This window comes from Felis catus, chromosome A1, assembly GCF_018350175.1.
Source record: "Felis catus isolate Fca126 chromosome A1, F.catus_Fca126_mat1.0, whole genome shotgun sequence".
Classification (NCBI taxonomy): domain Eukaryota; kingdom Metazoa; phylum Chordata; class Mammalia; order Carnivora; family Felidae; genus Felis; species Felis catus.
The window spans coordinates 141,591,355-141,612,068 of record NC_058368.1 but is presented as its reverse complement, the minus strand read 5'-3'; the positions used below and the strand labels follow the sequence as shown (position 1 = coordinate 141,612,068).

At 34.5% G+C, this 20,714-nt stretch overlaps 1 protein-coding gene across 2 annotated transcripts in view; it reads left to right on the top strand.

Moving 5' to 3' along the window:
• TBCA (tubulin folding cofactor A) overlaps window positions 1–19,472 on the top strand; it is a 77,959-nt gene extending 58,487 nt beyond the window's left edge. For both annotated transcript variants that reach the window (XM_023257768.2, XM_023257765.2), the window contains exons 2-4: window positions 3,119–3,224; window positions 16,995–17,081; window positions 19,181–19,472. In XM_023257768.2, coding sequence (XP_023113536.1) covers window positions 3,119–3,224; window positions 16,995–17,081; window positions 19,181–19,261 — 274 coding nt within the window. In that variant the 3' untranslated portion in view covers window positions 19,262–19,472. The remainder of the gene's footprint in view (window positions 1–3,118; window positions 3,225–16,994; window positions 17,082–19,180) is intronic.
• Window positions 19,473–20,714: the final 1,242 nt, after the last annotated feature.

The window sequence follows — 20,714 nt, the reverse complement described above, 5'->3', positions numbered from 1 at the left end:
GAATATTAATTGTGAAAGCTCAGTGAAGAATACATGGGATTTGTTATGCTATTTTCTCTAGATTTTTTGTATGAAAATATCCATAACGTTTTTCTAAATACCAATTTATTATAGTTTATTACCACTGTTAATTGTATTGGCCGATTATCTGTATCCTTAGTAGGTATTGGACTGTTACTTATTAGATGGCCCTTAGTACAAGTTTGGTTATAACTATGAAAATCTTATTTACAGTAAGAAAAACTAAAATCAAGACAACTTAAGCTAAAACTTTTTTAATTTCAAGTTCTCTTAATTCTTGATTTACCCAAAACTTTTATTCTACTTAGAATTTTATGAACAGTATGTTTAAATGTGTCGTATGCAAATTTGTGTAGTTTACAGATATCTACAATGTACTTCTCAAAACTTGTGTTGAGGAACAGCTGTTCTGGAGAATGCTGAGTGGGGGAAAAAGTCTTTTTTTTTTTTCTTTTTTTTTCTTTTGCCCCAAGTAAGCTTGCAGTTGAACAAAGTTAAGCTGATTTCCTTACTGCAAGACTTCTTAGGACCTTTTAACATACAAATACATATCCTAAATCTGTAAAATTTGGCAAACTGTTTTTTAAGCTTATTTGACCATTCACATACCATGGAGTAGTTTGGAAAACACTGGACTACGTATTTAAGATCATGTTATTGTCATATTTAGATAATTAAATAGTTTGTTATTAGTTGATTATCACTATCCTAATGATTTTCATTTCTTAAAGTTTCTCCTTATGTCCATCCTTTTCTATTGCTGTTACTTCTTTTTGTAGTTTCCTGTCATTTATTTATTTGTCTAACTACTGAAAGTGACCAGATTTTGAAATTGCTGTTCCTCTGTGAGTATGGGTTTGTAACAATAATGGAAAATATTTTCAGCTAATTATGCCTTTTAAGTATAACAAATTATGACTTTATATTTGTACTTGTTATTTTAACTAGTACAAGTTTTTGCAAAACTTGCAAAAGAGCCATGTTTAGAGAATTAAAACTATTAAATGTATTTAGGTGTCTTTCTAATTGAATTTTGCTTTATTCCAGAAAACTTAGAAAATATTGGTAAAGGAATAGCTAGCAAACTTTAAAATTATTCAAAATTGAAAAGAAGTGGTGAACTTTGATCCAAATCAGGAAAGATGGCACCATTACGATGGAGAAGCATAGGAGGATGATGAACATTAGCCTAAGGGTGATATTCAGTGTCAGATCTCTAAATGAGGCCAGTGAATACCACTGACTGTTGGCATTTTATATGCAGTAGTGAATGAGTGAAGGATTATAATAATGGTAGCTCACTACTTACTATTGCGTTTGTATTAATATTCAGGTATAGGAATGTTTTGAAAGTCAAGTGAAGAATAAACTCAAAGGTAAATGCTCAAAAAAAAAAAAATTAACTCTCATCTGACTTCACCTACCCCAAATCATTAGTGCTTTACTCCTCAGGTAACCACAAATAGTACTTTCCCAAGTGTCCTTTATTATTTGTTTCTTGAGTATCCTCTGTTGTTTGTTAATATTCATTGTAACATAAAATTTTGTATTTTGTATCTATTTTGTACCGTAGTTTTTTCACTTTGAAGTACTTCAGAACAAGGGTATGAAGGTCATATAATACTCTACTGTAAATATTGTTATCATTTTATTATATTTTCTTTTTCTATCATGAACACGAGATCATGAAAGACAAGATGAACCTTGCTTACACCTCAAAATTCCAAACTGGACCATTTTTAGTGTTTTAATATTTAATTTGTAGTTTATGTGGTGATGTAAATCCAAATTTAAAATCTGATTTAAAAGGACAAAATATAGGGGCGCCTGGGTGGCGCAGTCGGTTAAGCGTCCAACTTCAGCCAGGTCACGATCTCGCGGTCCGTGAGTTCGAGCCCCGCATCGGGCTCTGGGCTGATGGCTCAGAGCCTGGAGCCTGTTTCCGATTCTGTGTCTCCCTCTCTCTCTACCCCTCCCCCGTTCATGCTCTGTCTCTCTCTGTCCCAAAAATAAAAAATAAACATTGAAAAAAAAAATTTAAATAAAAGGACAAAATATTTTTTTTAGATTTCTGAACTTATATTAACACCTATTAGAATATGAAAATTAAATATTTTGAAATACATTTACAAATTTTCATTGCAAATGATTAAACAAGAGCCATGTTCTAATAATGATTTTTAAATTCCATCCCATCAACATATATGTAGAAATAAGTAAGCAAACCAGATGGAGAAAGCTGCTTTTAATATGCATGGTCTGTGAAAGCTTTTTATTCTACTTTAGGTATTGTGTATATCAGAATATTACTGTTTTCTTGAACTACATTTTTGTTTTATATTAAAACTTTTATTAATCAGGATTACAAGAGATTGAGCTATTATGGTTAATTGCATTTTGGTTATCTGAGAGGTAATCAGTGGAACTTTGTATTTCTCTATTCCAATTTATTGTTGAAAATCTCCTGATTTATTGATAAAGATCAATACCTTTTCTTGCTTTAGTAAGTAAATATGTGTTTCCACTATTTGTCTATAAGAGAACCATGTCTAAACTGTCTACCCCAGTCCCTCACACAAGGAATGTCAGGGATAAGATCAAATGCACAGTAAACGATTGTTAAATAAGTTTATTGTTGTCTTACTTTGTTTTGGATTTGGAATGCTATATACTGATTTTTTCCCAGTAAGCTGAGCTTTTTCCATTATGTTGTTTCAAGTACGTGTATAAAAGTTTGGAAAACATATATTAATAATAAAGCTAGACAGAAATGCTAGTAATAATAATTTTGAGTATGTTTTTACATTGTAAATACAATTATTATAGTGAAATATGTTTTTAATTAAAAATTTAAGAGTTTTATGTTTTGAAGTTTGCACCTGCTTTAGAGAGGTATAGAATATCATGGGCCTGAGGATCAGACGTATTACATCTATGGCTAAAGTATTTTTCTTTCCTTCCTCTCATCCTCCCCATCTAGTACACATACTTTGCTATTTTAAGCATGTTTTATATTTACATAGTTTCTTTGTTTCCTGTGATCTGTTTTCTAGAGAGAAAGTTAATTCTTGGAAACATTTCTGATTTATTTTTATAGACTGGTCAAAGAAAAAATGATGTATGAAAAGGAAGCAAAACAACAAGAAGAAAAGATTGAAAAAATGAAAGCTGAAGATGGTGAAAATTATGCCATTAAAAAGCAGGTAAAATTGAATCCTTGGGATACCTGGGTGGCTCAGTCAATTAAGCATCAGACTCTTAGTTTCAGCTCAGGCTCAGGTCATGATCTCATAGTTTGTGGCTTCGAGTCCTTCGTTGGGCTGTGCACTTCCAGTGCGGAGCCTGCTTGGGATTCATATTCTCTCTCTCTCTCTCTCTCTCTCTCTCTCTCTCTCTCTCTCAAAAATAAATAAATAAACCTTAATACACACACACACACACATATATATGACCTAATATTATATTAAATATACTTGTATATTTAAATTTACAGATATTTTTGTAAATATTTTGATTTGAAGACCACCAAAATAAATATATATGTTACCCTTTTTAGTGGCTTCTCCTGATTTTCCTCATGACAAATTTCAGTTTCCTTAGTACTGCATACAAGGTTCTTCTTGATTTGAGTGCCTGCCTATCCACCCTTATCTCTTGCCATTCCCTCCCTGGACCTTTTCATTTCCTGATCATGCTCTTTTCCTTTGCCGCAGACATACTGCATATGTGTGAGATGTTCTTCCCACTTCTCCTACCTGCCTTTTCCTTATAAATTCGTGTTTATCCTTTAAACATCCCCTACACTCTACCTAAAGATGGAGATAGGTGCTCCTCCTCTCTTGTCCCATAACAGCTTATTTATTCTCATCATAGCATTTTTTTTCCAAATTTTTATTTAAATTCAAGTTAGTTAACATACTCTGTAATGATGATTTCAGGAGTAGAATTTAGTGATTCATCACTTACATAAAACACCCAGTGCTCATCCCAACAAGTGACCTCCTTAATGCCCATCACCCATTTAGCCCTTCCCCCCACCCACCTCCCTCCATCACACCTCAGTTTGATCTCTATTCTTAAGAGTCTCTTGTGGTTTGTTTCCCACTCTCTTTTTTCCCCCTTCCCATCTGTCCATCTGTTTTGTTTGTTAAATTCCACATATAAGTGAAATCATGTGGTATTTATCTTTCTCTGACTGACTTATTTCACTTACGATGAAACACTCAAGCTCCATCCACATCACTGCAAATCCATCATAGCATCATAGCATAGCTGACACTTGTTTCGTAAATCCTTGAGAAAATAGAAGTTATTGGGGACTTTCTCTTTTTCCCATGACAAAATCTTTCAACCTATCTGCATCTGTACCTGTACTACCTTCCTTCCTATTAGAATGGATTATATTCCCTAACCCTTGTTAGAACCATCAGTGATACTGTTTTCATGTCTTTGTCCTCATCTTACATCACCTCAACAGCATTTGACACAGGTAAGCAAGCACTCTCCTTGAAGCGTTCTTTTATATTAGCATCTTTAATAGGATAGCCTCCTGTTTTCCTCCTGTTTCACTATCCTTATTCTTCAGTCTCCTTTGCTGAAACCCTCCTCCTCCCCCTGTGCTGTCTTCCCCCACCCTGCACTCCCCTGTGTGTGTGCGTGTGTGTGTATTTTAACCTTTAAGAGTTCTGTCTACAATCTCTGGGTAAGCTCATACCATTCTATAACTTTTAAGTATCATTTTTATGTCTGCTCATTTATTTACTCAACAGATATTTATTGAATCCCCTGCTACTTGCCAAATACTGTTCCAGGCATTCTTTTAGGTATGGCCTTTAAAAGAGCAGCAAAACAAACAAAAAACCAGAGTTCCTGCTTACTTGGGAGGGACTAGTGCCAGTATCTCCCAATTTATATCTCTAGCCTTGACCATTCCAGAGATACATATATTCAACTAATCACCTACTTGATATTCTCTTGGGTGTCCAAAATAAAAGTCTGGGGCACCTGGGTGGCTGAGTTGGTTGAGCATGCAGCTCTTGATTTTGTCTCAGGCCATAATCCCAGGGTCATGGAAGCAAGCCTCATGTTGGGCTCTGCACTGAGTGTGGAGCCTGCTATAGTCTCAGTCTCTCTCTCTCTCCCTCTCTCCCTCTCTCCCTCTCTCCCTCTCTCCCTCTCTCCCTCTCTCCCTCTCTCCCTCCCCCCCCCACCCTTCTCCCCTGCTCACTTGCTCTCTAAAATAAAATAAAATAAAATAAAATAAAATAAATCAATAAAATCTTGGTCTTCGCTTAAACTAACCCACCTTCCCCAAACAAAAAGCCGTTCCTTCTCTTGTTATCCCCTTTCAGTAAATGATACCTCCAGTCATCCCAATACCTAAAGCCAAAAATTTAGTGGGTCTCTTCCTGGTGCTTCTCTCTCTCTCTAATAATCACAGCTAGTATAAGCAAGTCCTGTTTCTTATTCCATTTCTTTGCCTTCTGCCACCACCCCTAATCGTGTTCAGTATCATCTTTTGCGCACGCTATTGCAAAAGCCTCCTCCTAGTTGGCATACATCTTTGTCTCTTTGACACCTCCATTCCCTCCCACCACAGCAGCCAAATTGATCTGTTTAAAATAGTACATCAGGGGCGCCTGAGTGGCTCAGTCAGTTAAGCATTCGACTCTTGGTATCAGCTCAGGCTGTGAAATCAAGAACCATGTTGGGCTCTGCACTGAGTGTAGAGCCTACTTGGGATTCTTTTTCTGCCCCTCCCCCCCCCCCCAGCTTGCATTCTTTCTCTCAAAATAAATAAACTTCAAAATGGTACATCAGATCTTTTTCTCCTTTACTTAAAATCCATTGTGCAGTGCACATAGAATAAAATCCAGATGACACTAAGAAAAAGGAGAGTACAGGGGCGCCTGGATGGCTCAGTTGGTTGAGCATCGGGCTCTTGATTTTGGCTCAGGTCATGATCTTGCAGTTTGTAAGTTCCAGTCCTGTATTGGCCTCTTTGCTAACAGGACAGAGCCCGCTTGGCATTCTTTCTCTCCTCGCCGCCCCCCCCCCCCCACCTCTCTCTCTCTGCCCCTACCCTGCTCTCTCTCTCTCAAAATAAATAAATTTAAAAAAAAAAGAATATAAACAAGCTTATGCAGATCGTATCTTAAGACTTCTTTTTAAAATTAGAACACAGTGCAATCACAGTGGCTTTTATCATATAAATTATGTTACAAATTATAATAGTGAACACTCAACCCAGACTTAATTCAACAGTGTTAAATCACTTAAAATGGATTTTTCTGCAGGCAGTTGCTATCTGTGGTGCACAAGGAACACAGTGTCATTTAAAACATCCAGGAAGAAAACCTTCTTAATTTTTGAGCTTCTGGGAGAGCCTGCCTTCCTCTGTGTGTGGTAAAGCAGAGGACATTTTTGTATAAGATACTCATAAATTAAGGGAGGATTTGTAAACAGATTATAGATGTAATATGTCCCCCAATATACTGACCTTTAGGATATAACTGCTCTTCATAAGAATTTATATGTGGAATATAACTTTTTGATTCTTAAAATTATGATGGTTAAATGCTTTTGAAGTCTGTACTTCTGTAAATATTTGTATCACTCTTGTACCTCTCTCACTTTAATGCCCTGTATTGTTTTCCAACATCTAATAAGAAATAGTATGATATAGTATATAACTTCATTTCATTCACGTCCTACTTCTCTTGAAATAAGGCTTATTTTTCCAGTTGTGTAGGTATTGACCTCACTTAGTTTTTTCTTCGCCCTATTCTTTTTTTTTAAAAAAAAATTTTTTTTTCCAACGTTTATTTATTTTTGGGACAGAGAGAGACAGAGCATGAACGGGGGAGGGGCAGAGAGAGAGGGAGACACAGAATCGGAAACAGGCTCCAGGCTCTGAGCCATCAGCCCAGAGCCTGACGCGGGGCTCGAACTCACGGACCGCGAGATCGTGACCTGGCTGAAGTCGGACGCTTAACCGACTGCGCCACCCAGGCGCCCCATCTTTGCCCTATTCTTTTAATCACCAGTAACATATTAAAACATAGCTGTATAACTAGGATAGGAGTTGTAAGTTACTGAAGTGAAGAATAAATATGTTGTCTTTCTAAATAAAATTCTACAAATGTCACAGATTATCACAGAATTTGTTTTACTATGTATATATTGATCATCTTTCATTAAAGTTACTGCTTTATAGGTAAGGATTAACTCTTCATTGAATCCTGTGTTCTAATTGTTATTTAAAAGTTTTAGCCTCTTACTACATTATCATTGACTACATATGCAGTTATAAAAAGGGGAAATTTTTTGTTTAAAAATCCTATCTACATTCAGCCATGTCAAAATTCTCTACTTTGTCACAGCAGTCATGGTTTATAACATGATTTCTTAGGTTCCTAGTCCACTTCACACTTACATTCAAAAATACCATCCCATATCTAATTACAGAACAGTAAGTCTTTCTGTTTATTGCGATTATCAACCTGCAGTGTATACAGTTGTCAACTGCAATTTTATTTGTTTGATGAAACCTTGTCTTTAACTCAAGCTACATGCTTTTCTCAATTTCCTTTCCCTAGTTTAGCTATACGGTGGTCAGAGATTCATGGTTTTTTTATATGCAGTGGCAGTTGCATTGCCCGAAGCACTGCTTTATTCCTGTTTGCCTACGACTTTAATGTCGGTGATAGTTTCTTTACATCTGCTGTGCCCCTCGTAGAAAATATCAAGGAAGCCAAGTGCTGTGTTTTGTGGGTTCTCTACTCGTCTCACTGTAGTTCTGAGCTAAATACTCTCCTTAACCACTTCTCACTACTTTGGCTATTTTGTCATTTGGATCCATTTTGCTCTGGCTATCCTGGATCTTCTGAACCGGAACTATCTTAATAACACACATTTATAATGTCAGTCCCTACCAAACTTCTTACCTGTAATTGGTTGTCCAAATTGGACTTTCCTGGACTAGGCCTAATTTTGGTTTTTGTAAAATAAGTAACTAGGCAGAAGACGGATGCTAAGAGGCCAAAATACCAGTCAGTCAAAGAATTCATCTTTTCTGGCTGAACAGTGTAGCACAACCTTCAGATATTGCCCAAATTGATTTTGGTCCTCTGCTCACCATATCCCTCTTCTTCTCTACTCACCTCATCTAAATTAGGGATGGATGCAGAGGATTTTGCCCTCAAATAGTGAAGGTATTCTGGTCTTTTGTTTTTTTAAACCTATCTTGGAGCAGAAATGATTAGTAGTGGTAATCAAACATGTATCCCTGTTATTTCACCTGAGGCATGACTCCTCTTATTTTCCAGAAGTAATGTTAAAAAAAACCAAACTGGGGGCGCCTGGGTGGTGCAGTCGGTTAAGCGTCCGACTTCAGCCAGGTCACGATCTCGCGGTCCGTGAGTTCGAGCCCCGTGTCAGGCTCTGGGCTGATGGCTCAGAGCCTGGAGCCTGTTTCCTACTCTGTGTCTCCCTCTCTCTCTGCCCCTCCCCCGTTCATGCTCTGTCTCTCTCTGTCCCCAAAAAAATAAACGTTGAAAAAAAAATTAAAAAAAAAAAAAAAAACTGGCACAATTTTTCCAACAAGGATTTATAGTTATTACATATAATTGCAGAGTTGTAAATGTGTCTTTTTGAGAAAGATGCACACACATTGTTTTGTGATTTACTTGAAACATGAGTTAAACATTCATAATTGGATGTTTCTTTTTCCTAAAATGGAAAATTTTTTTCTTCAAATATGTGGAAAATAATAGGAAGCTTCAGTCGAAAAGAGGAATTTGATGAAGTGTCTTTCACAAGATTGATTCTGCAAGAAACACCATATTTCTTTTATCAATAACAAAAATATTCAAAATAGCTTCCACTGATGCAAGAAAATTTTATTGCCTCTTGTTACCTATACTCAAGTTTATAAATGATACTCTGTACACTTGTTTTGTGTTTTGTTATAGATTCACAGGAAGTTGCAATAAATGTTCAGGGAAGTCACATATGCCCTTCACTATTGCTGCTGCATTGTTAGTAATGATATCTTGTATAATTATAATATCCAGACCATGAAACGCACCACAGACCTTATTTATATTTCACCTGTTACACATGTACTCATTTGTGTGTGTGTGTGTGTGTGTGTGTGTTTGTATATAGTATGATACAGTTCTGTCACATGTGGAATGTATAACTACAACCACAATCAAGATGGAAAACTATTCCATCACAAGACTGTCTGTGCTACTTCTTTGTAGTCCCTGACCTCCACCCCTAAATCCTAAGTAATTAATACTGTTTGAAGGATCATACAGTATGTAATATTTTGAAATTGGCTTTTTCCTTGAGGAAAATAATTCCTTGAGGTCCACTAAAGTCATAGAGTCTATCAACTTTGTTTCTTATTATTGCTGAGCAGTATTCCAGGCATTCCATGGTATCATAGGTGTAACCACTGAAGGACATTTGGACTGTTGCCAGCTCTGGGCTGTTATGAAAAAGGCTGCTATGAACATTTGTAGACAGTTTTTGCATGACATAAATTTTCATTTTTCTGGGATAAATACCCAAGAAATTGCTCTGTTGTATTAGTACATTTTTTTTTTTAAAGAAAACTGCCAAACTCTTCCAAAGTGGCTGTACTGTATTACATTCCCACCAGGGATGTGTGAATGATTTGATTTTTCCACATCCTCACCAGCATTTGGTATTATCGCTTTTTTATTTTAGCATATAGCTGTCACCTACATGATAGATGTGTAATGATATCTAATTGTGCTTTTAGTTTTGATTTACTAACAACTATAATGTTGAATATCTTTTGCTTATTTGTGTCTATATATTCTCTTTAGTGAAATGTCTGTTCTTCTCACTTTTTAATTAGACGCTTTTTCTACTTTTGAGAGTTCTTTGTATATTCTAGGTAAATGCCCTTTGTTGGATATGTGGCTTGGAAATATTTTCTTAGTCTGTAATTTGTCTTTTTAGCCTTTTAACAAGGTCTTTCACTGAGCAACAGTTTTTAATTTTGAGAACATCTAATTTATGGCTAATGCTTTCTTTTGTGAATTATATTTTTGGTCTCAAGTCTAAGGCCTCTTTGTTTAGTCCTAAGTCGCAAAGATTTTCTTTTTTTTGTCTAAAAGTTTTGTGGTTTTATGTCTATCCTTTAAGGTGTGATCAGTTTTGGGGCGCCTGGGTGGCTCAGTCGGTTAAGCGTCCGACTTCAGCTCAGGTCATGATCTCACGGTTTGTGGGTTCGAGCCCTGCGTCAGGCTCTGTGCTGACGGCTCAGAGCCTGGAGCCTGTTTCGGATTCTGTGTCTCCCTCTCTTTCTGACCCTCCCCCGTTCATGCTGTCTCTCTCTGTCTCAAAAATAAAGAAACATTTAAAAAATGTTTAAAAAAATAAAAAAAGGTTTGATCAGTTTTGAGTTAATTTTTATATAAGGTGTGAGGTTTAGTTTGAGGTTCATCTTTTTGCCTATAGGTGCCCAGTTGCTCCAGCAGTATTTGTTGAAAACGTTATCCTTCCCTCATTGAATTGCTTTTGTACTTTTGTCAAAAAGCCATTGGACATATTTGTGTGGGTGTGTTTTGGGATTCTCTTTTGATCCATTAACCTGTGGTTTATCCATTAACCTATTTGTTTACAAATACCACCCTGTCTTGGTTACTGTAGCTATAGAGTAAGCTTTCATTGTGGAAGAGTGAATCCTCTTTCTCCTTCCTCCTCCTCCTCCTCCTCCTCCTCCTCCTTTTTTTCTTTTTTCTTTTTTTTTTTTTTTTTTTGGTTTGTTTTAGCTTTTCTACTTCCTGTGCCTTTCCATAAAAATTGTAAATTTGTCTAGGTCTATAGAACACCTTGCTAAGTTTTGATAGGAATTGCATTAAACCTGTATATCAGTTTGGAGAGAATTGACATCCTTACTATGTCAGGTCTTCCAGTCAGTGAACATGAGAAGTCTTACAGTTTATTTAGGTCCTACTTCTTTCATCAGCATTTCATAATTTTCAACATATAGATCCTGGAAGTTTTGTTAGATTTCTACCTGAGTATTTCATTTTCTTTGAAAATATAAATAGTATTGTTTTTAGTTTTGGTTTCCACATATAGTATTTTGTTATCCAATATGGAAGTACATTCAGTTTTTTGTGTATTGATCTTGTAACCTGTGACATTACTGAGCTATCTAGTTTCTAAGATTTTTTTGTGTATTCCTTCTGGTTTTCTACAGACACAATCATGTCATTTGTAAGTAGAGACAGTTTTATTTCTTTTCAATCTGTATGTCTTACTTCTTTTTCTTACCTGATTGCTCTGGCTAAGACTTACAGTATTGTGTTGAATGAAAGTGGTCAGAATGGACATCTCCATTTGTTTCTAATCTTAGGGAGATAGCATTCAGTCTTTTGCCATAAGTGTAATGTTAGCTGTACGTTTTTTATAGTGTTTTTCAAGTTGAGGAAGTTCTGTATTCCTACTTTGCTGAGCATTTTTATCATGAATGGGTGTTGGGTTTTGTCAAAGGCTTTTTCTGTATCATGTGATAAAACCATATGAGTTGTCTTCTTTGGCCTATTGATATTGTGGATTACATGGATTGATTTTTAAATGTTAAACCAGCCTTGTATACCTGCTTATTCACTTGATTGTGGTGTATAATTGTTTTCATATATTGGTGGATTCTGTTTGCTAATGCTTTGTTGAGGATTTTTGTATCGAAGTTTATGGTCTGCAGTTTGCTTTTTTTATACTGCTTTTGTCTGTTTCTGGTATCAAGTTAATTCTCATCTCATAAAATTGGCTGGAAAATATTCCCTCTTCTCTTTTCTTAAAGTATTTGTGTAAAGTTAGTGTTAATTCTTCTTTAAATATTTGATAAAATCGCCCAGTGGAACTATCTAGGTTTGAAGAGTTCTATTTCTTTTTTATTAAAATTCAATTCCTGGGATGCCTGGGTGGCTCAGTCAGTTAAGCGTCTGAGTTCGGCTCAGGTCATGATCTCGCAGTTTGTGAGTTGGGGCCCCGCGTCGGGCTCTGTGCTGACAGCTCGGAGCCTGGAGCCTGCTTTGGATTGTGTGTCTCCTTCTCTTTCTGCCCCTCCCCCACTTGTGCTCTGTCTCTATCAAAAATAAATAAATGTAAAAAAAAAATTAAAATTCAATTCCTTTCATGATTGTAGAAATATTCAGGCTATCATTTCAGTTTTGGTGGTCTGTAGTTTTCAAGGGATTGGTTCATTTCTCTTAAGTTGTTGAATTCATGATCATTATGAACAGGATTATAAAATTGTTTGTGAAATTTTTTCCTTTAATGGTTGCAAGATATGTAGAGATATGATCTGTTTTGTTGCTGATATTAGTGATTTGTGCCTTCTCACTTTATGTTTGTCACTTTTACTGGAGATTTACCAGTTTTTTAAAAACTCAGCTGTTTGTTTCCTAGATTGTCTCTGTTGGTTTTTTTTTATTTCTAATTTCTTTGATTTCTGATCTTATTTTTATTATTTCCCTCTTCTTGTTTAGGGTTTATTTTGTGCTTCTTTTTGTAGGTTCCTGAAGTAAGAACTTAGATTTTTAAATTGAGATCTTTCCTTTTTCCTAACATAAGCATTTACTGCTATAAATTTCCCTCTTGGCATTGCTATAACTTAATCCTACAACATTTGATAGGTTATATTTTCATTTTCATTTATCTGTGTATTTCTGTGTTTCTTTTGAGACTTCCTTATTGACTCTTTGGTTATTTACAAGTATGTTGTTTAATTTCTAAGTGGTTTAAAGATTTCCCTGCTTATTTTTATTATTGGTTTTTAATTTTATTTCATTATAGTCATACATGCACTATGTGTTATTTCAGTTCTTTTAATTTAAATTTGTTGAGATTTTTGTTTGTTTTGTTGTTGTTTGACCCCAGTTATGGTATACTATGATGAATGTTTCATGGGTGCTTGAAAAGTATTTGTATTTTTCTTTCTTAGATAGAGTGTTCTATAAATGTCAGTTAGATCTTGTTCGTTGATGGTGTTGTTGTTTTTTTTTTTATATCTTTGCTGATTTTTTTGTTTTAGTACTTCTACCAATTGCTAAGAGTGAGGTGTTAAAATCCCTGGGTATATGTGTGGATTTGTCTCTCTCCTTTTAGCTTTATCAGTTTTTGTGTTATGTATTTTGAAGCTCTGTTGTTAGTACATACACATTTAGGTATTTTTTTTCTTGTTGATCATTTTATTATTATGTAACATCCCTCTTTGTCTCTAATATTTATTTTTTTGCTCTGAAGCAGTATTAATATCGCCACTCCTGCTTTTTCTGTCTTTTTAATGTTTGCCTGATAACATTCTTTTCCATCCTTTTATTTTGAAACTCTGTTTGATTTTGTTTGAAGTGAGTTTCTTGTGGGCAGTGTATAGTTGAGTTGGCCCAGTCTCTGAATCTCTGTCTTTGAGCTGGTGGATTTAGACCATTTATTTTTAAAGTAACCACTGACACCCTAGGGATTAAGGCCCAGATTATTATTATTTTTTATGTTTATTTATTTATTTTGAGAGAGAGAGTGCAAGCAGGGTAAGGGCAGAGAGAGAGGGAGAGAGAAAATGCCAAGCAGGCTCCACACTGTCAGCACAAAGCCTGACTTGAGAATGAACTCACGAATCATGAGATCATGACTTGAGCCAAAGTCAAGAGTTGGACACTTAACTGAGCCACCCAGGCACCCCAGGCCCAGATTATTTTTTATTCATGGAATTCATTGCATATCCTTAGTCATTCATCAGTAACCACAAAACACAAGTCAAAATCCTTCCTTCCTCCTTCCTCCCTCCCTCCCTTTCTTCCTCCACTTCTTACAGCATGACAACTGGGTCCTGAGAGAAGGATTTCCTAAAAATAAGCTTTTCAAGAAGCCCATGTGGAAGCTGGTCTTAGGTTCCAGAAGGCCATTTCTGCCATATTCCTTTGGTCACAGGCCCAGCCCAAATGTAGTGTGGGAGGCGACTGCACAAGAGCAGGATCATTGGAGGCCATCTTTCTGTCTTTCTCCCCTGTCTATATTGAGGTATAGTGGACAGTTTAAAATTGTATATATTTAAGGTGTGCAGTTTGATGATTTGATAAATTTATACATTGTAAAATATCCACCATAACCAAGGTCCTTAACATATGCATCACCTTACGTAGTTACACGTTTCTCTTTCCGTCTCTTTTAAAAGTCAGATGGATTTCTTAACATGTTTATTAGCACATTACCAGTTTACCTCCATGTAAAAGGAGACTTAACCATTGTTACAGTCATCTCTGAACTACCCTGAAGCCCAGTTTGGCAAACTAATGTAGTTACCATTGGTTCCAGAGACAGCCAGTATACCAAAATTAGAGTGCCTATAGATTAGGTATAGCCCGCCCTGGGTGAATGGATCATTAAAGAAGCTAGAAATCTTATGTCAATTGAGCAATAGCAAAAGAACTTGACATTGGCCAGATTCTTTCATGGAACTCTTCTTTCTGAAAAAATGAAAATCTGCCAATTACGGCTTTTCCTTTCCCTCTCCAACTTATCTACATTTGATTATAAAGGAAATTGATTCAACTTTAGTTTAGTAATATATTCATTATTATAATCTGAGAGTTGCTAAGCCTCCCCAGACTTCCATTTTACCTAACTTCCATTATGATACCCCAAAATCACAACTTGTTTTAAAAACAGTAAGACATAAGTACAACCACATCCTGTTGTGTTCCCTAAGACTCCTTACCTACCTCCCCTTCCTCCCAATCTGTGCCAAGGTCCTGACTTAGCCTCAGTCTTGTCCTAGTCAGCATTAGAAAAAACTGAGAGTTTATTCAGATATTTTAAACAGAGGTACCATTCATTTGAGTGACCCCTTCCTAAGGGAACATTTTGAAAGATAATACTCATTTAGTTTAGTTCAGGTATTTTGAGGGGTGTCTTTACTATATAATCACACCTTATATATGGTCTTTTAAAATTATTCCTGACAGTTGTAATTCATTGTTACAAGGTAAAGTACATGATTTATGGCCTTGATAAAGATGTGGTTTATGGATTCCACATCATAGTCATCAGTGTAGTGTATGCCTTTGGCTCCCAGTGGCATGGTCTTCTTGAAGCTGTGTCAAGTGTTTATTTTCATGTTCGTGCTCCTCTACTGGAATGGAGGACAGAGACCTTCTCTTTTCATTTTTATATCCCTCGTCCCTGGCATCCTATAGACATACATTAAGCTTATTTAAATGAATTGGGGCTGGTATATGGGAGAGTCTGATCTTTGGCTCTAGTTACATCAGAGTTCTGTTTTGATAGATTAATTGAGGATTCTTGCTCTGTAATAATGCATAGAATAATAATAGAATTTTTTGAGGGCTGCATTGCTTGAAGCTTATTTCATTGACAACACTATACTAAAGTTTTCAAAAAATTTTTTTACAAGTAAAAACATTTCTACTTACTGTGTTTTTGACCTTACTGTTTATATTCATTTCATCTTGTTTAATTAATATAAGCTATTCTCAAAGCAGGTCCATAAGGAAGAAATACAAATCATGTATCCAATGAAATGTGCCTGTCACTGATTTTTCACATGTATTCAAATTAACCAGATACATAAGATAATTTAAAGGCAGTGATTACATTTCAGGGTATAGTATGATGAGCAGTGAAGTAAAGTCATGATCCTCTGTCTGAAGTTTTCAGCAGTGTCTCGTTAGCAAAAGAATTACAAGTTCAACAGTAGGTTTTCACCTGAAAAAATAGATGTGGACAGAGAGCATCCTTGTGTATTATGATTCTGATTTTTGTTTATAGTGTGAGAGCTATAACAAAACCATTGGGGAAAAGGAAGAAGGTACTGGGAGTTATTTAAGTTTGTATTAAAATATAATATGATTACCATTAAGTTATGTCTTTCCTTTTTATTTTAGATGAGCTAGGTAAGAAAGCTTATTAGGAAAAGTTCAGGATTTGTACCCATTTAACCAAAGGTATTTGTCCAAACACTACTTTTTGGAAATAAATCTTTAAATGATCTGTTTCTTTCTGAGAATAGTTTAAGGAGATAAAGCTTCCTACCACCTTAGGAAACAGACCTATTTGAGGGCCAACATCTGACACTAATTTATTTACCTTCCTGTTGATTGGTTTCTCAGTGAATGATTTGATTTTTTTCTTTTGTGATTCAATATTTTACAGTCCAGCTTTGAATGCTATATTTTAAGTCCAGAAATATCCACGAGAATAAATATTCTTGTGTTTAATTCTGTTGTGTCTGTCTTCAAGAGGAATAGGCAGAAGTTCAGATTCAGAGGGGTGCCAGGTTGGTAATTTGGCTCAAACTGCATGGGGAGAATAATCTCTCTCCTAAAATGAAGCACAAGGATAAGTAATAACTTTTTATGCATGATAAGCATCAAAAATATGAACCTGCTGGTCTTTGCTTTTCATTTTTCTTTACCTCTGTCTTTCAGTGAGAACCTCCTGCAGTGTGCACACGATGTGATCAATAACTCAATAACTTTTTTCATGCAGTAATTATCTCCATGTGATATTATCTGAACAGTGTTTTTCTTTATTACTCGGAAGATGCAGGAGATATTTATATAACCAGCTGATCCCATTTTGGGTAAAGGTGCTTTGTGACAGCAGGAAAAATAGTTTATTTTAAATGGCCTTTTTAAATAAATGCTCTATGAAAAGCCTTTCCAGCTAATTTTCACTTAGTATGAGAAGGTGATTACCAAATGATCAAAAACTTGTACTCTGAATATTTTACAGTATGATAGTCATTCTTTCTGACTTCTTATAATCACAATTTAAAGTATCGAACTGTTTAACATACCTGTAATTTTTTCCTGATTCCTCTCAATCATTTTAGATATTTACAGAGGCATAAACGAAACACATAAGTTCTACCATCTCTGCGTGTCTCACAGAGATTTTCATTATAGGCAGAGATCCTTCAAGAGTCCCGGATGATGATCCCAGATTGCCAGCGCAGGTTGGAAGCTGCATATAGTGATCTTCTGCAGTTATTAGTAAGTAAAAAATTCTCTGTATTCTGTTTAAAAATTCTTTCAGTCCAATGCATGGAAGGCCAAATCTTAGTATTCAACACTGTCAACTAGTTAGGGACTATTTTGTTCACTTGTCCTGTATACCAGTATATTTTAAAACAGTTGACAGAGATTAAATTGTGTTTTAAATTATGCCTCCAGTGGAAGTACTATATCTAACATGTTTATTCTGTTTAAACTTAGTTAATTAAATATATTTGAGTTACCATGGTAGATATTCATGGCACTAACATTGTCCAGCAATATCTTGAATTATTTAGTTTTCATACATAAAGGTCTTTTTTGGCACATTTTTAGTGATAAGTAGACTATTTAAAATTTTGAAAGATCCAAATGTTTCAAATGAATTTTTAAAAAGATCTAGAATTCTTTTAGAGTCAAACTTAAATCCGTTTGAGAGGGAAAAAAAGCCTTGTAATATAGGCAGTCCTTGGATAACACTGTTATCGTACTTGATAGTGTAAATGCTTTGTGATACGGTGGCAGAATCATTTTATAAAGGATTCTAAGAATAATTAAAAGTCCTCTTATTTCTTTCTTAATAAAGATAACTGGATAATACTGTATTCAAGACAATTGTTATTGCTGTTTGATGATAATTTGATGAATTCTAACATTTCCTTTACTAATCTCATTTTACGTTTCTATTTCTTGAGCTAATATCAACTAGCTACATAGCTTTCTCCTGATTTATAATTGTTCTTACATAACAAAAGTATGGTGAGAGATGATCATATGTATTCTTTGAAAAAGAATGACATTTGTTTTCCTACCCAGATAATATTAGGACTAAATCTGCAAGAAAAAACAAAAAGAGAGGTGTTTACATTTTACTTTAATTTTGACACAGAACTCCATATTTATCTATAGGAACTTTTTAAAGGCAGGGTAATTCTCCTTAACAGACAAAAGTAAAGCCGTGGTTTTAAAATAAAAGATAGATGAAAGCAGAAAATAATTACTATATTAAAATACTCCTTGAGACAGAAGCACCATTTGTATTTTCTGACAATTTAAATGTTTTTTTTTTCTCTCATGAATATAGCAGCTAAAAAAGTAATATAAATTGCTTGAAAAAATTATACTGTCTTTGGATGATATATTTGTGTATATGGATGTATCCAACAATATTTCTACCCTCAAAGAGCTTATATTTACCAACAGACTAAAGACATGTTTAGGTGTCATGTAGAGGTTTAAGAAATTCTTACCTGCAGTCTGAGTTAAGCAAATTCTTACTCCTTTTGCTTTAAATTTTCATATTAAATAAACACACATACCTGTTCCCTCTGCTCTATAACTATTTGTACAGCTCCCAACTTTTATTGACCTGACATGAATAACTAACCATAGCTTTACTTAATTTAAGTAAAAATCAAACATTCAAAATGACTTAAATGATATTATTTCACTTATCTCTTAGCATAATAATATTAGCAAGAGCTTTATGTATAAAGTATCAAGAAAAGATTCACTCAGTCAAAAAATAAAAGATGTTAGTACTTTGTTTCCTTGTAGTACAACATATAATACTCATTAATAAGCGGACAGTTCAGTTTTCTAATTTGAAGATGATACTTAACTCTGGTGTGACACCACTAGCCTTCTTGGTCGTTGTGAGTAGTTGGAAGATTAATTTGGTCTGAATGTTTTTATATATGTAACATTTTAGTAAACCATCATTTTTTTTTATTTTGAGTCCACTCATAATCCTTTTGTATAGTGACATGTTGACAAAATGAGAATAAAATTTTGTGTTAATTTTTTTGAGGTTTTTATTTAATTCTTTAATGCCAGTAGCTGTAGATGACCATGTTTTTCACTTAATCTGTGAGAATGCTATGTAGTGAAACAAAACCAAACCTATTTTTCTTCTCTTAACTATAAAGGAAGAAAGAACATGGGAAATCTTTGAAATTAAACAATATTTAGATGGGGATTGGAATCATTTTTGTGTTAATTTTTGAGATTTTTATATTGTTCGTTTATAATATTTGAGGAAATCACAAAGGACTAAAGCTGAGAAGGAGAAATCTAATTTTTATTATATTTCATTTCAGGAGAGTGAAAAAGACTTGGAAGAAGCTGAGGAATATAAGGAAGCACGCTTAGTATTGGATTCAGTGAAGTTAGAAGCCTGAAGTTTTTCTGTACAGGGTGTTTGTTTTTTTGTTTTTTTTTTTCATTAAATCTTGGGATCCATTCCACAATTCATTATTTTTGACCACTGCTGTATGTTCAAGTAGTAGGAGAATGTGATTCTTTTTATGCAGTTGCATATATTTTTCTTTGCCTAATTTAATGTGTCAAATAAATGAATTCGTCTAATAAAATTGTTTATATCATACTTTACACCATATTTTTAATTAACCTTTTATCATTAAATCATAGACATTTTTAACAGAGAATTAAAATCTGTCAGGTTCTCTTTGAAGTCTAAGTATTTTGCTTCATAAATATGGATTCAGTTAAAAATAAGATACCTTTTTTTTTTAGTTAAAAATCCAAATTTTGAACAGTTTATTCTAAATAGGGTACAATTCCTTCAAAAGAAAGAAGCTCTCTGTGGATAAGGCCTCACATATTTATGCTTTCATAGTCAAAGTCTAGCATTTCCATTACTGTTAACCAACGGAAACATTTAAGTCTTTTCCCAGAAAGATAGATTTATACAAAAAACACCAGTGATTTAGGTCTTCAAATAGAATTCTTACGAACAAAGAATTGAATTGTATTTTCAAGGAATAATAGCTATTGTCATTGGTGTACTAGGAAATGTTTAACAGATCTTCAAAATGGAAAGGGAACCTCTGACTTTGGTGGTATAAATACTCCCACTGTGATTAATTTCAAGTTACTAACATGACATCACTGAGCACAAAGTTGGGAAGATATGAGCCAGCTCCAGCATACACTGGCCATAGCCAAACCTGGATTCTCTTGATTGACTAGAAAAGCGTATCATTTTATCACAAAGTATTTTTTCCAGTACAGTTGTAAACCAATGAATTACTTAATCATTTCAGTTTATTTTCTAAAAATATATGACAACTCATTTAACCTCCTATTTCTTGAAAATGTGTATGAGCTTTATATCACCAGTCTAGCATGAACAATGATCTAAAGAACTAAAATAGTAATAACAGCATTTAAACTTTAAAACTCGTAACTGAAAAAATAACAGAAGCTGAATTTTTGCTGCTATAAGATACATACTTGTAGGATGGTTGATCTGATTTTGGAAGTCACTAATCACTAGAAACCATAACGTTTATTGAACCTATCAAAAAGAGAAGAGAAAAATAATACTATTCTGTTATTTTTAAAGGGTACTATTGTTTTAAAGCACAGAATGCATAATTTTTTAAATAAAATCTTTATACATGCAGAAAATTACTTCATCAGGGAATAACATACATCAGAAGCATTTCTAAATTGAAGTGTCATCGTCTTAATATTACATGCCATTTTTAAAGTATACGAGGTGGGGAGGGGAAGAATGAAGAAATGAAAACATAATTACAATGTAAAACTTTATACTTAAGGCTTAATATTAGAGATTTGAGTAGCAGGAGAATTGAAATTCTAAATTAT